We start from the raw sequence: 21,268 nt of genomic DNA on the forward strand, positions 1-21,268 counted from the left end.
CCATAGTATTCAACACAAAATACGAGGCTAATCTTCTTGAATGACAGGCAGTCTCAAGTAGAGTAATGTGAGCAAATATGAGAATTGGGAACTGGACAATGGGCCTTATTTGTGCCTATGGTCCCACAGAAGGTTCTACTAAGGTAGAAGTGGAGGAATTTTTTGAGGCTTTAGAAAAAGCAACTGACACAATGAAAAAGGAAAAGTTGGTGCTGGTGATCTAAATAGCAGAGTAGGAAATGATTGTCAGACATACAAAAATATTTTGGAAAAATTTGAAGAAAAGAGCAAAGCTAATAATAATGGCAAATATCTCTTGGATTTCTGCTCAGGACATGGACTGGCTATTACTAACACCATATTCCAACATAAAAATGTGCACAAATTCACATGGAGAGAATAGGCAAGGAATAAGAAAAGTCTCATTGACTATGTTAATTGTTGATAGTGATGTTTCCTCCCTGGTGCAGGACACCAGAGTGTGCAGAGGAAATGAAATTGGAAGTGATCACTATTTAGTCTTGAGCAGGATAAAAGTGAATTTCATATTGAAAAGAAGAACATGTAAGAAAGTTTTAAAGCGAATAAAAGTTGAGCAGCTCTCAGATGTGAACTGTAGACTAAAATACACAGATTATTGAAGGAAAATGAAAGAGTTTGAGAATAGGAACCAAACCTTGGAGATTCAGTGGCAAGCGTTGAAGAAAAACCTGATTGATTCAGCTAGAGAGGCATGTGATGAAGTTATCTTCAAGGATAGAAAAATTAGAACTCCACGTGGACACATGAAGTTAAAGAGGCAGTGAAGGAAAAGAAGAAAGCATATCAAAAGTTCAAATCAATCAAATAAATCAGCTTTTGCTCTAAGAGAATATAGAGACAAATGTAGGAAAGCTAAACATTGTGTAAAACTAGCTAAACAAAAGTCATGGGAGGACTTTGGCAAGAACATAGAAAATAAATATCAAGAAGGTGGCAAAATATTCTGGAGGTCATTGAAGAAGCTTAGGAATGGAGGAAAGAGTGCAGTAAAAGGAGTTAGAGATGATAAAGGTGACATAAAAACGGGAGAAAAAGATATCCTTGAAATATGAGGGGAAAGCGTGGTGGTGGGGTACTGCTTATGATAAGTGATGACCTATGTCCTCTAAGAGTTGAGAATTTGGATGGAAGTGAGACAAATGATTTTGAGAGCATATCGTGTGAGGTAGAGGTAGGCAAGACAGGATATTTAGTGGGGTGTTGCTACAGACCCAGGAGCACAGAGGATGGGGACCAGGAGATGTTTAGACAGCTAAGTTTGGCAAGATAAAAAGAAGAATGATTGTTATGGGAGATTTTAACTTCAGTAGTATAAATTGGAGAGAGGAAGATGCATGTAGCAATAGGGGAATGGAATTTCTAGAATTCTTGAGGGACAAATGTCTTAGGCAACATGTAACAGAGGGAACAAGAGGTTCAAAAGTTTTGAATTTGGTTATAGCATCAGAAGAGTTGATAATAACTGGGTTGATGTCTCTCCCACCAGTTGGAGAGAGTGACCATATGGTGTTGACTTGGAAAATGAATAGACATGCAGGAGTATCAAAGAGACGAGAACTTTTGTGGAATTATAAGGCAGGTGATTATAATAGTCTTAGACGTCAACTTCGGGAAGTTTCATGGAGGCAGGAATTGGAAGGCCGGAATATCACTAGTGCGTGGGAAATTGTGAAAGAATATTTGTTATCAGCAATGGTAAGTTGTATACCACGAGTGAAGAAGAGGACGAAATTTGGAGTAAAGTGGATGACAAACAATATTAAACAGGAATTGCATGCGAAAAAGACGCTATGGAAGAGATATAAGGAAACAGGTGAAGAGATGCATGAGGAATATAAGACACAGGCCAGAAGAGTGACTAGTGTGGTAAGGAAAGCGAAACTGGAATATGATAGGAGATTGGCCCTAAGATCCAAAGAAAATCCTAGGGAATTTTTTAGCTATGTGGCCAGTAGGAGGAAAAATTACTGTGGAAGAATGATATTGTGGGATAAAAACGGGAATAGAGTGACTGATGCAGAGGACGTAGTGGAATTGTTCAATGAACACTTTATTGGAGTATTTCATCCTAGAGGAGTCAGTTTTAATGCTAGAGGGATAGGACTGGTTCGAGGTCTGGAGGTACAGGAGGAGAGTGTGTTTCAGATACTGAGTACTCTGGATGTCAGTAAAGCTGTGGGACTGGATGGTATTTCACCACGAGTTTTGAGAGAATGTGCTAGGGAATTGACAGTGCCTTTAACGTGGCTTTTCAATGAAAGTCTGGCTTTGGCAAAGGTGCCCAGGGAATGGAAGGAAGGTAAGATGGTATAATAATGGTAACAGACTGGAAGTGTCTAATTATAGGCCAGTCTGTTTGTCATCAGTAGTTGTTAAGATCTTGGAGAAAGTAGTGAAGGGATCGTATACAGCATTGGGCAAATGAGGGTAATGTTATCTGTGAGAATCAACATGGATTTGTGAAAGGATGCTCTTGTTTTAGCAATATGCTAGCCTTTTATAATAAAGTTTCAAGAACATTAGATGAGGGAAAGGCATATACTGCAATTTTCTTAGACTTGGCGAAGGCATTTGACAGGGTGCCACATGATAAGCTGATATTTAAGCTGCAGCACATGGGTCTGAATGTCAGATTGGTCAACTGGATTCAGGATTGGCTGTCTGATAGGTATCAGAGAGTGGTATATGGTGGAGCAGTTTCCAGGAGGCAGAGGGTTACAAGTGGGGTCCCACAGGGCTCAGTACTAGGACCTGTATTGTTTAACCTTTATATCAATGACATAGCCAGTGGATTGCAGGGGGATATTCAGTTGTTTGCGGATGATGCTAAGCTGGGAAGGATTATTAGTAATAGTGCAGATGTGGTAGCCCTGCAAGAAGATTTAAATAAGCTAGATAGATGGGCAAATGAATGGGGGTGTCAGTTTAATGCAGCAAAATGAAAGGTCTTGAAGTTTGGGAAACAGCGATGGGATGCTGCATACTCTATGGGAGGAGTTATACTGGAGGAAGTAGGGGAGACAAGAGATCTGGGGTTGATGATTGATAGAAACCTGAAGTTTAGGGGACATATTGCAAAGGTGGTGAAGGTAACACAGAGGATTGCTGCTATTATGAGAAGGACACTGACCTGCAGAGATAAAAGGGTCATTCCGTTGTATAAGTCTCTGATCAGACCACACTTGGACTAATGTTCTCAGATTTGGTCCCCAGGATTTGAAGGGGATAAATTAACTGTGGAAAGGATACAAAAAACGGATCACAAAGATGGTTTCAGGACTGTACAAGGATAGTTATGAGGATCGGCTGAGAGAATGTGGACTGCAGAGTTTGGTGGATAGAAGAAGGAGAGGTGATATGATTGAGACTTTTAAACTGTTGGGAGGTGGTTACAGGGTTGACACTGGGGAGTTCTTTCGCTTGGTTGAACAGCGGAAAGGAGTGATGACAAGAGGCCATCCCTGGAAGTTACGAAAGGAAACTGTGAGCAAGAGGGTAAGGAGTGGTTTCTTTGTGTGGAGGGTGGTTGAGCCATGGAATGCATTGCCTGATGGAATGGTGGGAGCAAGAACGCTCAGTGAGTTTAAAGAGTGGTATGATAGACTTTGTGTTTCTCAGGGGGGGGGACCTACCCTTGATGAGTCTTGACAGACTTTATGTCTTAGGAAGGACCTCCCTCGATGAGTCTTTTGACTCCTTGGAGGCCTGAATAATAATAATAATAATAATATGGAGTAATTACTCTGAACAACTGCTAAATGAAACAATCAGTGATGACAGCACAGTGGTAAAAAACACTGACCAGGCATGCAGTCAGGAATACATATTCATACTTGAGGTAGAAAAAGCCATCAAAGGCTTGAAATGTGGAAAGGCAGCAGGAGTAGATCATATTCGACCAGAAATGCTGAAGTATAGTGGAATAAAAATCTTACAGTGGCTGCACTGCATAGTACAGAATGCCTGGAAAGAGGGATGAATTCCCGATGATTGGAGTAGAGCTCTCATAGTACCCATATATAAAAAGGGAAATATAACTGAATGTGAGAATTACAGAGGTATTTCCCTACTGAGTGTTCCTGGCAAGATCTATGCAAGTATACTTGAGAAACGGTTGAGAAAAATTGTGGAAGAAAAGCTTGGTGAAGAACAAGCTGGATTCAGGTCAAATAGAGGCTGTCGGGATCAGATCTTCACTTTACGACAAATAGTGGAGAAATCATGGGAATATAACAAAGAATTGTATTTAAGTTTTGTCTATTTGGAAAAGGCATATGACAAGGTGTTGAGAGAGAGAAGCTATTCAATACGCGACAGTTATATGGTGTCAATGGGGCATTATATCAAGCAATACTTAGTCTTTATTTGAGTTGTAAGTCAGCAGTTAGAATTGAAGGAAGTACAGGAAGATGGTTTAATGTTAAATCTGGTGTGAGACAAGGATGTACATTATCCCCTCTGTTATTCATTATTTATATGGATCACATTATGAAGGAAAGTAGTATTAAACATGATATCAAAATTGGAGATGTTAATGTTCAGCTTTTTGCTTTATGCGGATGATGTTATACTTGTAAATAAATCTGCTACAAGCCTGCAAGATTCCCTGACTAAATTGAATAACTGTTGTGATAGATATGGTATGAAGGTCAGCAATAAAAAGACAAAGACAATGAAAACAGGCAGAATCATTGAAAATGTCAATTGTGTTATGAACGGAACAATTGAACCTGTGGAACAAATAAAACGTTTCTGCTACTTAGGCATGATTTTTAGTGAAGATGTTAAATTAAATATAGAAATAGACAACAGAATCAACAAAGCTGGTATGGTAGGAAGTCAATTGAATAAATTCATATGGAATAAGAGAGAAATTAGTCAGAACACTAAATTAGCTGAATACAAGACAGCGTTCAAACCAGTTTTAACTTATGGATCCGAGAGCTGGGTCAGAAGTAAAACACTTGACCAAAGACTAGAGACCACAGATATGAGAGTCCTGAGAAAGATTAGATGCATCAATGGCAATATCATATTAAAAACGAGAATATTAGGAAAGAACTTGGCATTGTCAGCATCCAGGAATGCGTTAGCAGAACTAATCTCAGGTGGTATCGTAAACAGAATGGGCGAGGAAAGATTAGCAAAACAAGTGTTCTCTGCAGGTTGGCAGGAAAACGACCCAGAGGAAGACCAAGATATAGGTTGATTGATATGGCACAAAGTGCCTTAGACGATAGAAATATAAGATCTGATTATGTTGGAGTCTTGACAAGTAACAGACTAATTTGGAGGAAAATTGTAGATAGGAAGTTAGTAATGATGTAAATTTTTCATGTAGTACTATTATATCCTGTACACACACACACACACACCCTTGAGGGTACATGGCAGGAATTTGATGATGATGAGAAACTGAGTTATAAATTTTGTACAAATTAAATTGCAATACATTTTTGACAAAAGTTACAAATTTCCTAAAGACATAGTTAAGGAATTAATGCACAGTGCTTACATAAAACTATGTGGAGAAACATTTCAGTATGGAATATGTCAGCCACAAACTGCAATGCAGCTCTCACAATATTGTACCACGCTCAGCACCAAGTGATTCAGGAATTCCTGAAGCAAACTAGCCCACTCCTCCTTCAGAGCAAGGTAAGGTCTTTTATGTTTTCTGGAGGGAATTTTGAGCAGTAATGTGTCTCCCTATTGCATCCTGAATGTGTTCTATGAGGTTGAATTCTGGGAAGCATGCTGGCCACTCAATTCGATTAATATCCTTGGTCTCCTATCTCCACTTCTCATGTACGACATGGTGTAGCACTGTCATCCATAAAAATGAATTCTTTGTCTGCAGCACCATGAAACAATTGAACACGACATTTAAGAACTTCATTTCAATATCATCCACCAGTCATAGTCCCTTTATCCAGGACTTGTAGCTCTGTGCGTCCATTAAACTTAATGCCTGCCCACACTATCACCCCAGCACTGCGGTATCTATCCCTTTCAAGAACATTCTCACGATGATAAGCAGTACCATTTTGACACCAGATCAAGTGTTGTCTAGAATCGGAAGAAAGACTATTATGACTCTCATCTGTAAAGAGTACATTAGCCTTGTCCAATTTTATGGATACAACACCACTGAAAACATGCTGTACAATGAGATGTGGATAAAGGGATGCAGACTATAGGCTTTCGGACATATAGATCTACTTGTCGCAGACATCTTGCCACAGTTTGTTGAGATATCTCCATACCTGTGCTTGAATGGAGCCAACTAGCAAGCTGAACTGCCATAGTATATTGATTATGTTTTTTGTTATAACCAAAAATCTGTCTTCATGCTCTATGGAAGTGAGCACATCCTCTCAGCAAATGTCTGGAGCACACATTCCACTGGTTTGAAATGCTGTCCAGAGCCTGGATACAACGCTATATGAGATTCCTAACTTTCTAACAATATCGGTAATTTTGCAGTCTTCTTCATACTTTCCAATAATTCTTCCCCATGTGAAATCATCTAGATAATGTCTTCGAGATAATACAAGACATTGAAGTTTGCAACTTTATTCCTTCACGAAAAGAGCTTCGTTCAAACACAATCACTTAGTGCAGCCTTTTGCCATTTATCCATATTAGTGCTACCACATGACCCCTTCGCATGCAATTTGAAAATATGAATGCGTACTTGCTTTCTACTCGAAATTGTCAGTTATACAAATTGCCATAAGCTGATTTGTCTGAATTTGTTGTAATCTTCAGAAATAGTGTTCATCTTTAAGTTATGGACACCAGTATACTATAGGTTTACAATCTGTTGTGGGTGGAGTTCACATAAAAAATAAATAAATAATAATAAATGAGACTGAGAAAATTGCATTTATTAATGATAGTAGTTTGTAGTTGTGAATTAGCTGAATTATGATACTATTACCTGCTGGTGATTGCTCAATTATTTTCACGCACAATATATATATATATGAAGAATCAAAACTTGCTAGAGGTTTATTTGATTAGACAGCTATGTTGACTATGAGATCAACAGAAACCGCTATTTTTCATCTTCTATGCTTTATGTGAATTTACAAATTTATTTAAATCTGCTAACATGTTTATGGGGAAAGCAGTAGCGAAAAAATTGGTTTAGATTTTTTTTTCTTAGCAACCACACAAATTAGGTCACACACACACACACACGTGCGCACATGTGTGTGTGTGTTAGTGGGAATGGTCATTTACCATTACCACTAACTCTGTCAGTGATGAAGCAAGCTGAAAGCTAAGCTGTATTTCATCGTAGCAGTCGAATATAGATGGTATGGCAACATGATATGAACTCAGTGACTTCAAGAGAGGCGTCATTGTGGGCTATCACATTGGTGGCATCCACACATGCAACTGCCACTCAGCTGGAGCATCCAAAATCAATGAGGCGGCCACTGAAAACGGCTGACAGGGACAGGAGAATCTTAAAACAGGTGGCATGCAAAAATTGGCTACAATCAGCACAGACCATCCATGATAAGTTCCAGAATGACAGCAATACCATGGTGAGCACTAATACTGTACGAAAAGAAATCCATTTACTGGGTTTCCAGAGTACTATCAAGACAACAATACCCCATGCCACAAAGCTGCAGCTATTATGGAATGGTATGAAGAGATGGGTGCTAAATTTCAGGACTATGTGCCCTGGCCTGCACAGAGTCCTGAACTCAATCCCATCAAACACCTGTGAGACAAATTGGAGTGCCGATTGAGAGCCAGAGCAGCACATCCTCGAACTGATATCAGCGGTACATTGGTGGAAAGCTCACTCAAAGGGTGCAGGAGATGATCAAAGCCAAAGGTGGACATACCCAATATTAGGGTTTGCCTGCTGGTATCAATTGTAAATTGTTAAAGTCTCCAGACAATTATCGGTAGATACTGTATTTATCATCTTGGACCTTAAACTCTAACACTTCAACATTCACAAATGCATTCTGGTAATGTGTTTCATTCATCTATAACTCCATGTAAAAAAAAAAAAATCTACTCCTCACACCCTTTTACCTAATCACTTTCAGCTCGTTTTATAATCTCTACTGTATTAATCTGATAAGATCCCATCACTAACTTAGATCTCTATCATATCATTTCTTTTCCATCTTTCCACCAAACTCTGTAATTTACATTTCTTTAATCTCCCTTCATAACCAACATTCCAGAGTTCATGATCACTTATTTCTGGACCTCAAATATTTCCACATCAAAATGAAAACTAGGTGGACTTCTTGCAATGAGTTTTGTGACTCCATGGAAGTCTGAAATAACAACAATACTGTAGTCCTCCCTATATATGGGTTTGCTATCCATGGTTTTAGTTATCCGCAGTCAACCCCGGTCCAAAAATATTAAATGGAAAATTCCAGATATAAACAATTCATAATTACATAGGCAAAGTGGATATCACATCCAACATTATTTCAAAGCCGAACGTTTGTAGAAACTATAAATATTTCATCAGTTGACCTGAGAGCTTATGAGAATACAATCTTCGGTATCACTGAGTTGCCTTGGCTACTTAAATCAAGAAGGAAGTGAAAGTAAGGCAACTTGCACTCCCTTCTTGCAAGAATATAAGCTTTCAAGAATATAATCCATGGATTATATTCTTGTATGCTCTCAGGTCAACTTAAGAAACATTTATAATTTCTACATACGTTGGGCTTTGAAATAATGTTGGATCTAATATCCACTTTGCTTATGTAATTTTACATCACTGAAATGAAGCCGCATTGCTCTTTCTTTTAGTAATAGACAATTTGGCTGATCCCAGAGTCAGTCCAACACCAGGCTCATTGCAAAGGTGAAGAAAGCTACATGCACCTTGCAGCCTTTCAGAAATCAGGAACCGCGCACCATTCTTAGTTTTCAGATCAAATGTTGCAGACCGCAGTGCTTGTGTTCAAGTAACCCTTATTTTACTTTATAATGGTCCCAAAGCACAAGAATAGTGATGCTGGCAATTCAGATATGCTAAAGAGAAGGCTTTATGAAGTCAAGAAAGTTCTTGACTTCATAAAATAATAAATAAATAAATAATAATAATAATAAAATGTATGCTGAGGTTGCTGAGATTCCATTCACATTCAGATAACTTTTATTACAGTATGTTGTTATAATTGTTCTACTTTATTATTAGTTATTGTTGTTCACCTCTTATTATGCCTAATGTATAAAATGATCATAGGTATGTATGTATAGGAAAAAAACACAATATATTTAGGATTATTACTATTCATTGTTTCAGGTATCCACGGGGTGTATTGGAATGTATCTCATGTGGATATGGGGGGGGGGGGACTACTGTAATAATAAAAATCTAAACAGATCATCCATATGTGGTCTGAACAATGCTTGATACAGTGGCACAACTATCTTGTTATCCCTAATTGTCAATAAACTTTATCATAGCAACAACGTGAGGAGCAGTTTTGCAACACTTGCAATGTATCCTCTAAATATCACTCTGCTACTAATCATCAGCCCTCACAGATCTTAAATGTCATTCACTTCCTGATGCACAATTCCACTAATACATTACTCAGCCTTATTTTAACCATCTGCACTTAATAAAACTATAACTCTACTCATTTCTCCATGCTAAAAGTCAATTCAAATCTTCCTGAAAGGAATTAACATCAGCATTGTTGCTTATAAATTCTTCCCAACTTTGAATCACCAGTAAACAAGTCCCCACCCCCAGTCAGTCCACGTGAAATATTCATTGATCGGCTAAATGGTTAGTGTATCGGCTCAGCCAAAAGGCAGCAGGTTCAAATCCCGCAACGGGCATGGATGTCTGTGAAAAAATACTAGTGGTGGTGGGCAGTAGATGAAATTGGTGTAGATCAGGGATTGGCAAACATTTTAGACCACTGACCCTTTCATGGAACCCTTGATCTCTAATCAAACCCTCATCATGTTAAATAAATGAATAAATGTTATCAATAATAAATTTCTCAATTTAAAAATAATAATTCCTCCATCCTCTTACTTCATTACTGCTTCTCGATAAGATATATTTAAAGAAATTTAGAGAAAATACTTTAAGAAATTTATAAAGAACATTAAAAATTTACTTACATTTTATTGATTTACTTCGAGTGGGTAATGAGAAGAATGTATTTGATGAATAGTAGCCATTGCATCAATATTTGGTTGGATATTGGCAAGTTTTAGCCTTAAGTCACCATGCTCTTCCAGGTTCATTCTGTTCTTCTCCTTTGTTAAAAGTGAATTTGCATGGCTAAAAAAACCTGCTTCAACAATGTATGAACTTGGAAATGCAAGTAAAAAGGGTTCAAATACTGCATTAAGCTTAGGGTATTTATTATTAGTATAGTATTATTACTAGGGTATTTATTATTAGTACAGTACAGAAATTAGTGAGGGACCGTATACAGCATTGGGCAGATGAGGGTAATGTTATCTGTGAAAGTCAACATGGATTTGTGAAGGGGCGCTCTTGTTTTAGTAATACGCTAGCCTTTTATAATAAAGTTACAAGAGCAGTAGATGAGGGAAAGGCATATACTGCCATTTTCTTGGATTTAGCGAAGGCATTTGACAGGGTGCCACATGATAAGCTGATATTTAAGTTGCAGCACATGGGTCTGGATGTCAGGTTGGTCAACTGGATTCAGGATTGGCTCTCAGGATAGGTATCAGAGAGTTGTGTATGGTGGGGCAGTTTCAAGGAGGCAGAGGATTACAAGTGGGGACCCACAGGGCTCAGTACTGGGACCTATATTGTTTAACCTTTATATCAATGGCACTGTCAGTGGATTGCAAGGGGATAGTCAGTTGTTTGCGGATGATGTGAAGCTGGGAAGGGTTATTAGTAATAGTGCAGATGTGGCAGCCCTGCAAGAGGATTTGAATAAGTCAGACAGATGGGCAAATGAATGGGAGTGTCAGTTTAATGCAGCAAAATGGAAGGTCTCCCCCCCCCCCCCCCACCCCCCCCCCCCCCCACCCCCCCCCCCCCCCACCCCCCCCCCCCCCCACCCCCCCCCCCCCCCACCCCCCCCCCCCCCCACCCCCCCCCCCCCCCACCCCCCCCCCCCCCCACCCCCCCCCCCCCCCACCCCCCCCCCCCCCCACCCCCCCCCCCCCCCACCCCCCCCCCCCCCCACCCCCCCCCCCCCCCACCCCCCCCCCCCCCCACCCCCCCCCCCCCCCACCCCCCCCCCCCCCCACCCCCCCCCCCCCCCACCCCCCCCCCCCCCCACCCCCCCCCCCCCCCACCCCCCCCCCCCCCCACCCCCCCCCCCCCCCACCCCCCCCCCCCCCCACCCCCCCCCCCCCCCACCCCCCCCCCCCCCCACCCCCCCCCCCCCCCACCCCCCCCCCCCCCCACCCCCCCCCCCCCCCACCCCCCCCCCCCCCCACCCCCCCCCCCCCCCACCCCCCCCCCCCCCCACCCCCCCCCCCCCCCACCCAATAAGTATTCCTTGATATAAAGATGGGTATTTAAAACCATGCCCTATTCATTTTCACATGATTGATACATACCTTGATTCAATGCTACAAAAGGGAAATTAAGCAACAATAATTGAAATTGTTAATATTATTATATTAAAAGTTTAATGTTAATACAGTAATATTAACGGTTAATACTATTGAATAATTAATGTTAATACAAGTGTTCCTCATGTCAAAGTTTCTGAAACAGAAATGAAACATGTTAATACAAGCATGTCCTGTCAAATGACATGTTAGGTTCCAGACCACCACGGAATAACGAATTACTGCCTTTCTCTCCCACTTATAGATGCATGTAATGGTTTAATAATGCTTTTAAGTGTCACATATGTGTAAATGACGTGAATAAAGCATTTACTTACGTCAGATACACAAAAAATTTAGAATAAGTTTTGCAAATGAAAAATTTATTCTTAAAAACCTAGTTTAAGGAAACATGCCAAGCCAACCAGATAAATTATCAGTCTATACCATTAAAAGTTTTTAAATTTCACCAATATTGTCACTTTTTAAATTTAGTTTAATCCTTTATCCAAGTATAAGCAAAACAAAGTTTGCACCTGAAGTATCTTCAGGACTGAGGAAAATCGTGGTAAAGGTGGACCAAGCTCTCATCACTCCTTGTCTTAGTATCTCCCATAATGCAAAGCACATCTTCCTGCAGATATGTATAATGCTATGCATTAAGTGTAAAATTCTTTATCCAAGTGTAAGCAAACAAAGTTTGCACCTGAAGTATCTTCAGGTGCAAACTTTGTTTGCTTACACTTGGATAAAGAATTAAACTAAATTTAATATAGCCTAACCAAGTGGAAAAAAACTTTCAAATTGTCACTTTTACAGATAACTGTAGTATTAGCTAGTGTAGCACTTTTCTTCACTTAGAACTTTGTTTTTAACAGCAGTAATGCAAGGTAAGTATAGCCTGGGCCTATCTCAGTGTTCAATACACTATCATCAGTATATTTAATAATTTTAATCTTAGCACATAATGTAATAGCACCCTTACTTTGAATTTTATCTGGCATTATTAACAACAATAAAATAATAGCAGGCATAGACTTCTGTGGTTAATTGGTTCAAAAGACATATTTCGGTGATTACACATTTTTTTTAATATTCAGTTATACAATATACTGAAATAGTAGTTCCCGACAAGTTTCGTAAATCGTAGGATTTACATCTTCAGGGGTAAATAGTATAACTTAGTTTAAACAAGAGAAATTAATAAATACAAATCATAACCGTCTGGCTATTCATAAACTCAATAATGTTTTATATCTGCATTCTGTTATGTGAGTTTATGAATAGCCAGACGGTTATGATTTGTATTTATTAATTTCTCTTGTTTAAACTTTAAATTATACTATTTATCCCTGAAGATGTAAATCCTACGATTTACGAAACTTGTCGGGAACTACTATTTCAGTATATTGTATAACTGAATAATAAAAAATGCGGTAATCACCGAAATATGTCTTTTGAATAAAATAATAGTTATAAACAATTTATAATTCACCACATAACACCAAAAACACAGATGTAGCAAGCAACAACTTCATAAGTAAATTTAGTTCACAAATGCTGCACATCAGTTGATTCATGGCAGCGACATGTTGCTAAAACCATTATATGAACAAATGTGGCATCATTTAAATGGGCATTCATCATATGAGTGGATTGTTGTAAAGTGAAGTATTACTGTACTACCGACTAATTCATGAGAAAATACTACAAAAACCTCTAATAAATGCATACTGCTGTGTAAAACAAAACATGTTTTTTTTTTTTTTTTTTTTTTTTTTTTTAAGATTGCAGGTTTGGATTTACCTCCTCACAAGACTTTAGGGTTACTTACATTGTTACAAACGAGTTACTTTATTAACCAGTTGTTAACTGATAAATGTTAATCTGCATAAGGAATCTTTGTAATAACAAAATTATTATATTTAAAAAAACAAAAAAAAATTGAGGGTGATATAAGGGGAAAATTAAAATGGCCCAAATAACATGGCTCCATAAATTTTATTCAGATATCAGGGCAAATACAGCATTATTTAAATGTGTAGGCTATTTAAATGGTGAAGAGAAAAGGCCACCCTTGAAATGTCCTCAAGATAACTGTGTCACTATAATAATAATAATAATAAAAAGAAATAACAAACTAAGCTTTTTCTTCTTTAACATTTTTATAAGATTATGCAATTTTTGGTAATACAGTATAACCTTGATTATCTGATCTCAATGAACTCTGAATATGCTTATATAGAAAAATAAAACTATTAGCCACAGGCTTTTCTTTTTCAGACATTTGTTAAACTGAAGAGAATACAACTGAAATTTTGAGAAAGATTTAAATAGTTCATGGAACAGAAAATTTACATACAGACCGACTGATATAACATTTGAAGTTTCTCTTCAATTTTTGATGACAAAATGGGTAGATATTGAAGCTAGATGAAAAGGAAATGGGCTATGCTGACAATGATGGAAAATAATTGAAAAGCTGCAAAAAGATGAAAGCTTAAATAAACCTGCTACTGAGTCCAATAATGGGATAAAGCATGTTGTGAAGTTTTCATAATGACATTTGTTGTCATATGCTTAGGAACACAAGGTTCAACTTTGTAATACATTTCCTCTGAAATCAATGAATCCAGTTAGCCTCACATCGTAAAATTATTACATTATTATTAATAAAGTTGAACATTATTACAATGTTCAACTTTTTAAAGTTGAACATTGAAATCTCATGGATTTTCTAAAAAGTAAGTGTTAATTGATTTGCACCTCAGTGACAGCATGGCAAAAATTCCATAGCACATCCTTCAACAAACTGACACTTTTGCACACTATGGATTAACAGTAGCTAGTGTAAGTGAAATGCAAGTAAATGCTCTATTCAAATTTTATAAGAATATCAGAAACTGAAGTTCTTATAAATGAAGGTGGTATCTCTTTTCTGAAATCAGCTTCGATCAATTGAAAAAAAAAACTGTAATATGAGAAAAGTAATGAATTTACTGGTTTTAAGGGGTGGGAGGGTTTGCCAATAAAGAAGATGATGACTTTTGCCAATAAAGAAGATGAATGATGACTTGCATTTCATCAAAACCAAACAATATCAGGCAAAAAGTTTATTCTTTTTCAGCTACAGACTGACAATATGGCTCAAAAAAAAAAAAAAAAAAGCCACAATTGGTGTTGCTTTTAGAAGAGAATAAAATTCATGCAGGAAATGAGCAAGGGAAAAATCTCACTTGAAGATTTAAATAGCACAGAAACATTGCTGATATTTTTAGAACAAGATGCCAAATTTCAGGAACAGTTAATGTTATTCCCTTGGCAATACCAAGTTCTAGTAGTTTATCACAGGTATTTAAAACTCTCCAGGGACAGAGTTTACAAAAAAAGTTCCTTTACTGTAAATATATATGTATGCATGAGTAGAACTTGATCTTCAGAAGCTAAATGTGTTTTTTTATAAACATATTTCTGTCTTTTAATTATGCTTGATGACACAGTAATTGTATGGTACACATGTAAGTACTTTCCTGATTATCTATGAATTACAGTTCACAGGTAATCAGAGGGAGAATGCCAGTTCTCCCTAACATCAGAACAGATAATTGAGGTTCTACCATTGTTTTAATAAAACAAGATTAATTCATTTCTATAGATGCTTCATTATGCTGATAATGTTTATTTTTTTTTAATATAATTAAAAATGTGCAAAATCTTCTGTCCAGTTTTATCGATGTATTTTAAATGCTAAATAATTTTGTAATTGTGTAATTAACAATCACAAATGTTAGGTTGTGACAAGATGTTAATTATCATATTACAAAGCAATTTTGGTAAAAATTAAAAATAGAGGCCACCCCCTCCCAACTCAAAGGATTCAGAATTAAAATTATTTTTTCTTATGCAGACTAGTGCCGAACTTTCAGTTCGAATTGGAAAAAAAATCAGTATTTGATGCTTTTGAAAGCACAACAAAATAGCATATGTTATATACATCAGATTATATATCTATATATATTAAATTGTCTGCAGCAATTTCAATTTTTTTCTTTTCTTTCTTTCTTTTCTTTTTTTTTTTAATTTTATTTATGTTTTGAAGGTGATAGCATAATGTCACAACAAACATTCTTGTACAATATTTTACAAGTTTTTGATTTTCACACAAACTGTACATTAAAATTTCTTCTCTCTCACCAAATGAGAGGGGACAAAAAAAATAATAAAAAAAATAATAATCACAAAAAATTATATTATCTGCAATTTTCAAAATAACATAACTATATCAATTCATCCACTTTGCTTGAAGCTTGTTGTTTTTCGGTCTTGCAGCATTCAATTTACAGCTTGGCTTGAGGCATCATGATGAAAAGGCTGTACAGTTCCCTAAATGACAACATGTTTTAAGTATCACTAATCTTTTTAAACACACATTCAACAGTCCCATGTAATGCACAGGATATTTTTTTTTCTATTTAATATGAAAGTTCAGAAATAAAAGGGAGTGCAATGAGGACATAAGCCAATCCTTTCATCTTAACCACAACTTTAGTCGAAGTGCATCTACACCATTCAAATAATATCGGAAAAGACGTTTATCTCGAACAAAACCTAGATTTTCATACAGTCTTAATGCTGGTTTATTTGTTATTTCGGTCTCCAGAACCACCTGCAGGTCAAAAATAAAATATATATATAACATTCATTCATCTATAATGCTAGCATGATTAATATATAGTTGGTTCTCACTATAGTAAACTAAAGGAATAGTTTGTTATAGAAGAAGATTCTGTCATAGTCAATTTTCTCTAACACAGCACTGATGCTATAGGATTTTAGTTGGGAGCACTGCATTTGTTATAGCAAAAATTCAATCTAATTGTGTTTGCTATAGTGAGAGGTGACTGTAATACAAATAAAACATTTTAAAAACATTTCATATTTATCTTTTGGTTCTGAAAAGTAGAGTGCTTCAGTTTTCAGGCTACTTTGAAGTCATCTGCTATAACTATATAAGGAAGATAAGCAAGGGAAAGGAACTTCGCACTGTGGTGATGCACAATGTGAAGTGTGAAGTGTGCAGAAACAGGGTACAGTATTTATATTGTGTCAAATATTCAAGACCTCCTGAATCTCTTCGGAGGTTGAATACTGTAGCTATAATGTGTGTCAATAGAAACACAGTTAACTGTTTCTGCTCATCTTCCTTTCTAATTATTTCAGATCTTTTGTAAATATCAATATACATATAAATCACTGTGTGGTGCAAAAAAAAAAAGGAATTTTCTTTAATATTGACAAATTTGACTGCTTAGTACTAATACTAAGGCTACAAAACAAGAGCTTTGTCACATGCATGAGAACTCATGACAGTTTACAGAGAAAAATAAAATTTCTCAGGAGAATATGTGCATCCAAAGAGCATGCTGCTCTTTCAAATATACAAAAGAGATAACTTTCTTGTAGTAAGAAGATTAACTTACTATATCCTCCCTAGATAGGATGGAGATGATACTTTATGGAATCATATGCTACATTTAACATTTCAGCTAGAGAGTTAGTTATGGCTATGAAACATATTCTTATCTAGTTGGTGGACATGAATTAATTATTTAAATTGAGTTTTTAATTTAAGGATTGAATTAATTCAATATAAGAGCTTAAGGATTATTAATTTATGTGTGGGGGGAAGGAAGAAGGAGAAGGAAGGCAAGAGTTATCTAAACAAAGTATCCAAATAAAAAGAATGTCATTTGCACATAGGAGCTAATTTCTATGCGGAACAGTTTAAATAATCCAACAGTTCTGCATAGAAATTAGCTAATGGAAGAGAAATGGGAAAGGGAAATTATGACTAGACCTTTAATTTGTTATACAACTTATTCAAGTATTTCAAATTGGGTAGCAAGTTGAACTTCTCCTAGACAGGCTTATACGTTGGTTATGCATTACTAAATCATTAATATTAAGGAATTGACAACGTAGATACAAATATAAATTAAATTACACTTTAATAAATATTTCTGATATTTCGGCAATGTCACGTTGCCATCTTCAAAAGGAACTTATAAAAAAAGGCACATGCATGTGGGCACTACAACACAATAACTGAGAATGAAGTGATGAAGCTATTGTTCTCCTAAAAGTCCTGATGGTGCCCTCTAGTGGGATAAGTAGGTGTTCTTGGCTGTTGGGCTGAAGGTCTGCTGATGTAAGCCTCCCAAATCTGGGGCAGTCTCATACAACCAAATCTGTTGAGGTTTGGAGAGTTTCTTAGGGCTGAGGCTGATTCCATAAATAGTCTTTCGAATTTGTATTTGCTACAGTGTATTACTGTAGCGTTCTTCCACCGTATTCTGTGGCGTGTATCCAGAGCAAGACCAGAATGGCTGTACTTGTGAAAACGGATGTAGTCCTTGTGTTCCGAAATTCTGATATTCGCTGTCCTGCCTGTTTGGCCAAAGTAAGACAGTTTACAGCTGCAAGGGACCTGGTATACACCAGGTAGGTCTAGGGAAAGTGGTTGGTCTTTAGTGGAGCAGATAAGGGATGCCAATTTTCTGTATGGTCTGTAACAGAAGGTCAAGTCATGTTTTTTTAAGATTCTGATAATTTTTTCCAAAGGGGCCTTGGATGTAGGGAATGGTGATGGATTTAGAGTAATCCTTATTGTGGAGGGGAGTTGTGGTTTGTAGGTTTCAATATTTTTTGGATTTTTTTGGGTGGGTAGCCATTGGCTGAGAAAGTGTTGAGGATGATTTAGTTCAGTGTTTAGGGCCATGTCGTTAGAACAGATTAGTTTAGCCCTTGTATAGTGTTTTCACCACTCCATATTGTTGTGGGGGGGGGGGGGGTTGGTGAATGTACCTGCCTGTATGGGTGGGTTTTCTATAAACTGAGAAAACCAAGGTTCCATCAGGCTGGCAGGTGACTAGTGTGTCTAGGAAAGGGAGGCTGTTGTTTTCCTCTTTTTCTAGGGAGAACTTGATTCTGGGGTGTTGGTTGTTTAAGTGTGTTAAGGAGAGGAGTGTATCAGTCATGTGGCTAAATAGCGAACACATCATCAATGTAGCGAAGCCGTATGGTTGGTTTTTGTGGGGCAGAGGCTAAGGCTAAGGCTTTTTCTTCAAAGGTCTCCATAAAGAAATTGGCCAAGGGTGGGGAGAGTGGTGAATCCATGGCTGTTCCCTCTACTTGTTTGTAGAATTTTTCCTGCCAAACGAAATAGTCTGAGTTCATTGTGAACTGAAAGGGCTGAGATATCGGGAGAAAATTTAGCTTGGATTAGCTCTAAATTTCCTTGAGTGGGACATTTGTGAATAAGGAGGAGACGTCAAAGCTGACCATTATGTCAGTATGTTGTAGTGTAAGGTTTTCTATGCTGGCTTTGAAGTGGGCTGAGTTTTTTTGTGTGTGTGATGGTGTGTAGCCAGTATAGTGTGTGAGCGCTTTGGCCAAATGTTTAGCTAATTTGTATGTGGGGGAATCGATGCCATCCACTATTGGACGTAATGGCACATTTTCTTTATGTATTTTTGGGAGTCTATAAATACAGGAGCGGGGGGGGGGGGGGGTATAGAGTTAAAGCTTTAATCTGTTGGTAACTTATACAGGCCAAGAAGTGACTTTCTTAAGGAGCCTGTGAAGTTTTCTGATTTGCGAGTTGGTGGGATTGTATTCGATAGGGAGGTAAGTAGCCTGATCTAATAGAACAGCATTAAACTTACCTGTGTAGCCCTTTTGGTTAAGTACTACAGTTGCATTTCCCTTATCCACTTTGGTGATAACTATTTCTTTATTATTCTTCTTTCCTGCAGAGCTTTATATTCCTTGTTGGATATGTTGGATTTGGTGGTCTTGCTTTGGAGAGGACACAAGTTACATCTAGTCTTACACTGTTGGCGATTTGATTTGGAAGGTGGCGGATTCCGCCTTCGATCTGGATCATAATATCCTCACTAGGTATTTTTCTGGGAGCAAAGGCGAAGTTGTGGCCATGTGATAGTGCGTTGAGTGCTTCAGGGTTCAGGGTGACTGAAGAAAGGTTGATTACGGTGCTGGTAGGAAGTTTTTGATTGATGGTAGAGTTCGTTTTAATTTTTCGAATTTTTTCATCTGTCGACCTCATATTTTTTCCAATTCTTTGTCTGCAGCGGTACATGAAACGTCATGTAAAATTGACCAAAGCTCGTGATTTAAAGTGCACGAAAGCTCTTCTTCAAAAGCACAAATAGCTTTGTTAATATTCGCTAAGAAAAACCACATAGCGGCGATTTGTTCCCGCAGCAAAGCATAGCTGGCGTGGTTACATATAAGGACAGTTTTTTGCAAAACAAAGCGGTGCTTGAATTTTACACAATTCGGGATTACCTGATTATCCCAGCAGCGTTTTAGGAAAGTTAGATGATTTAATTGTCTAGACAACTTCAGCTTCATTTTACCGTATTGCCAGGCTTCCATGCGATCGCATCTCCGTGGATGATGGTAATTCTCGTAGACAGACTTATATGTTGGTTATGCATTACTAAATCACTTAAGGAATTGACAACATAGATACAAATATAAATTAAATTACAATTTAATAAATATTTCCGATATTTCGGCAACGTCATGTTGCCATCTTCAAAAGGAACTTATAAAAAAAGGCACTACAACACAGTAACTGAGAATGAAGTGATGAAGCTATTGTTCTCCTAAAAGACCTGATGGTGCCCTCTAGCAGGTTAAGTAGGTGTTCTTGGCTGTTGGGCTGAAGGTCTGCTGTGTTAAGCCTCCCAAATCTGGGGCAGTCTTTTGTGAAAACGGATGTAGTCCTTGTGTTCTGAAATTCTGATATTCGCTGTCCTGCCTGTTTGGCCAAAGTAAGACAGTTTACAGCTGCAATATACTGCATACCAGGTTCCTTGCAGCTGTAAACTGTCTTACTTTGGCCAAACAGGCAGGACAGCGAATATCAGAATTTCGGAACACAAGGACTACATCCGTTTTTACAAGTACAGCCGTTCTGGTCTTGCAGACCATGCTCTGGATACACGCCACAGAATACGGTGGAAGAAAGCTACAGTAATACACTGTAGCAAATACAAATTCGAAAGACTATTTATGGAATCAGCCTCAGCCCTAAGAAACTTTCCAAACCTCAACAAATTTGGTTGTATGAGACTGCCCCAGATTTAGGAGGCTTACATCAGCAGACCTTCAGCCCAACGGCCAAGAACACCTACTTAGCCAGCTAGAGGGCACCATCAGGACTTTTAGGAGAACAATACCTTCATCACTTCATTCTCAGTTACTGTGTTGTAGTGCGTACGTGCATGTGCCTTTTTTTATAAGTTCCTTTTGAAGATGGCAATGTGAAGTTGCCGAAATATCAGAAATATTTATTAAAGTGTAGTTTAACTTATATTCGTAATCAAGTTGAACTGTTTCTCATATAATATTCACAGGAAAGGAAAGGGGGGGGGGAGTAATGAACATGGACTTTCAAACAGTGGAGTACCTTTCAGAATTTTCAATATTGTGTTAAAAGAAAAAAAAATGCTCAGTGTTCTCCAGATTCAGAGAAGCTCAATGCATTTGAATTGGCTTTAGAATTACTGATGAGGTATGTATTATGTAAGAAACTATGTGTGTGTAATCTCAAGCTAGCTTTTCAGGAACCCTC

The 21,268-nt window shown here is 37.7% G+C and overlaps 1 protein-coding gene across 1 annotated transcript in view; it reads right to left on the minus strand.

The window, feature by feature from the left end:
- Window positions 1-13,589: 13,589 nt before the first annotated feature.
- Window positions 13,590-21,268, minus strand: part of Naa30A (N(alpha)-acetyltransferase 30 A) — a 70,700-nt gene continuing 63,021 nt past the window's right edge. The window contains exon 4 of the mRNA XM_090406844.1: window positions 13,590-16,273. Within this exon, the coding sequence (XP_090262970.1) occupies window positions 16,136-16,273 (138 nt within the window). The 3' untranslated portion in view covers window positions 13,590-16,135. The remainder of the gene's footprint in view (window positions 16,274-21,268) is intronic.

The sequence above is a fragment of the Typopeltis vanoorti genome, chromosome 17 (genome assembly GCF_054136105.1).
Source record: "Typopeltis vanoorti isolate ZY-2024b chromosome 17, IOZ_Tvanoo_1.0, whole genome shotgun sequence".
NCBI classification, from domain to species: Eukaryota; Metazoa; Arthropoda; class Arachnida; order Uropygi; family Thelyphonidae; genus Typopeltis; species Typopeltis vanoorti.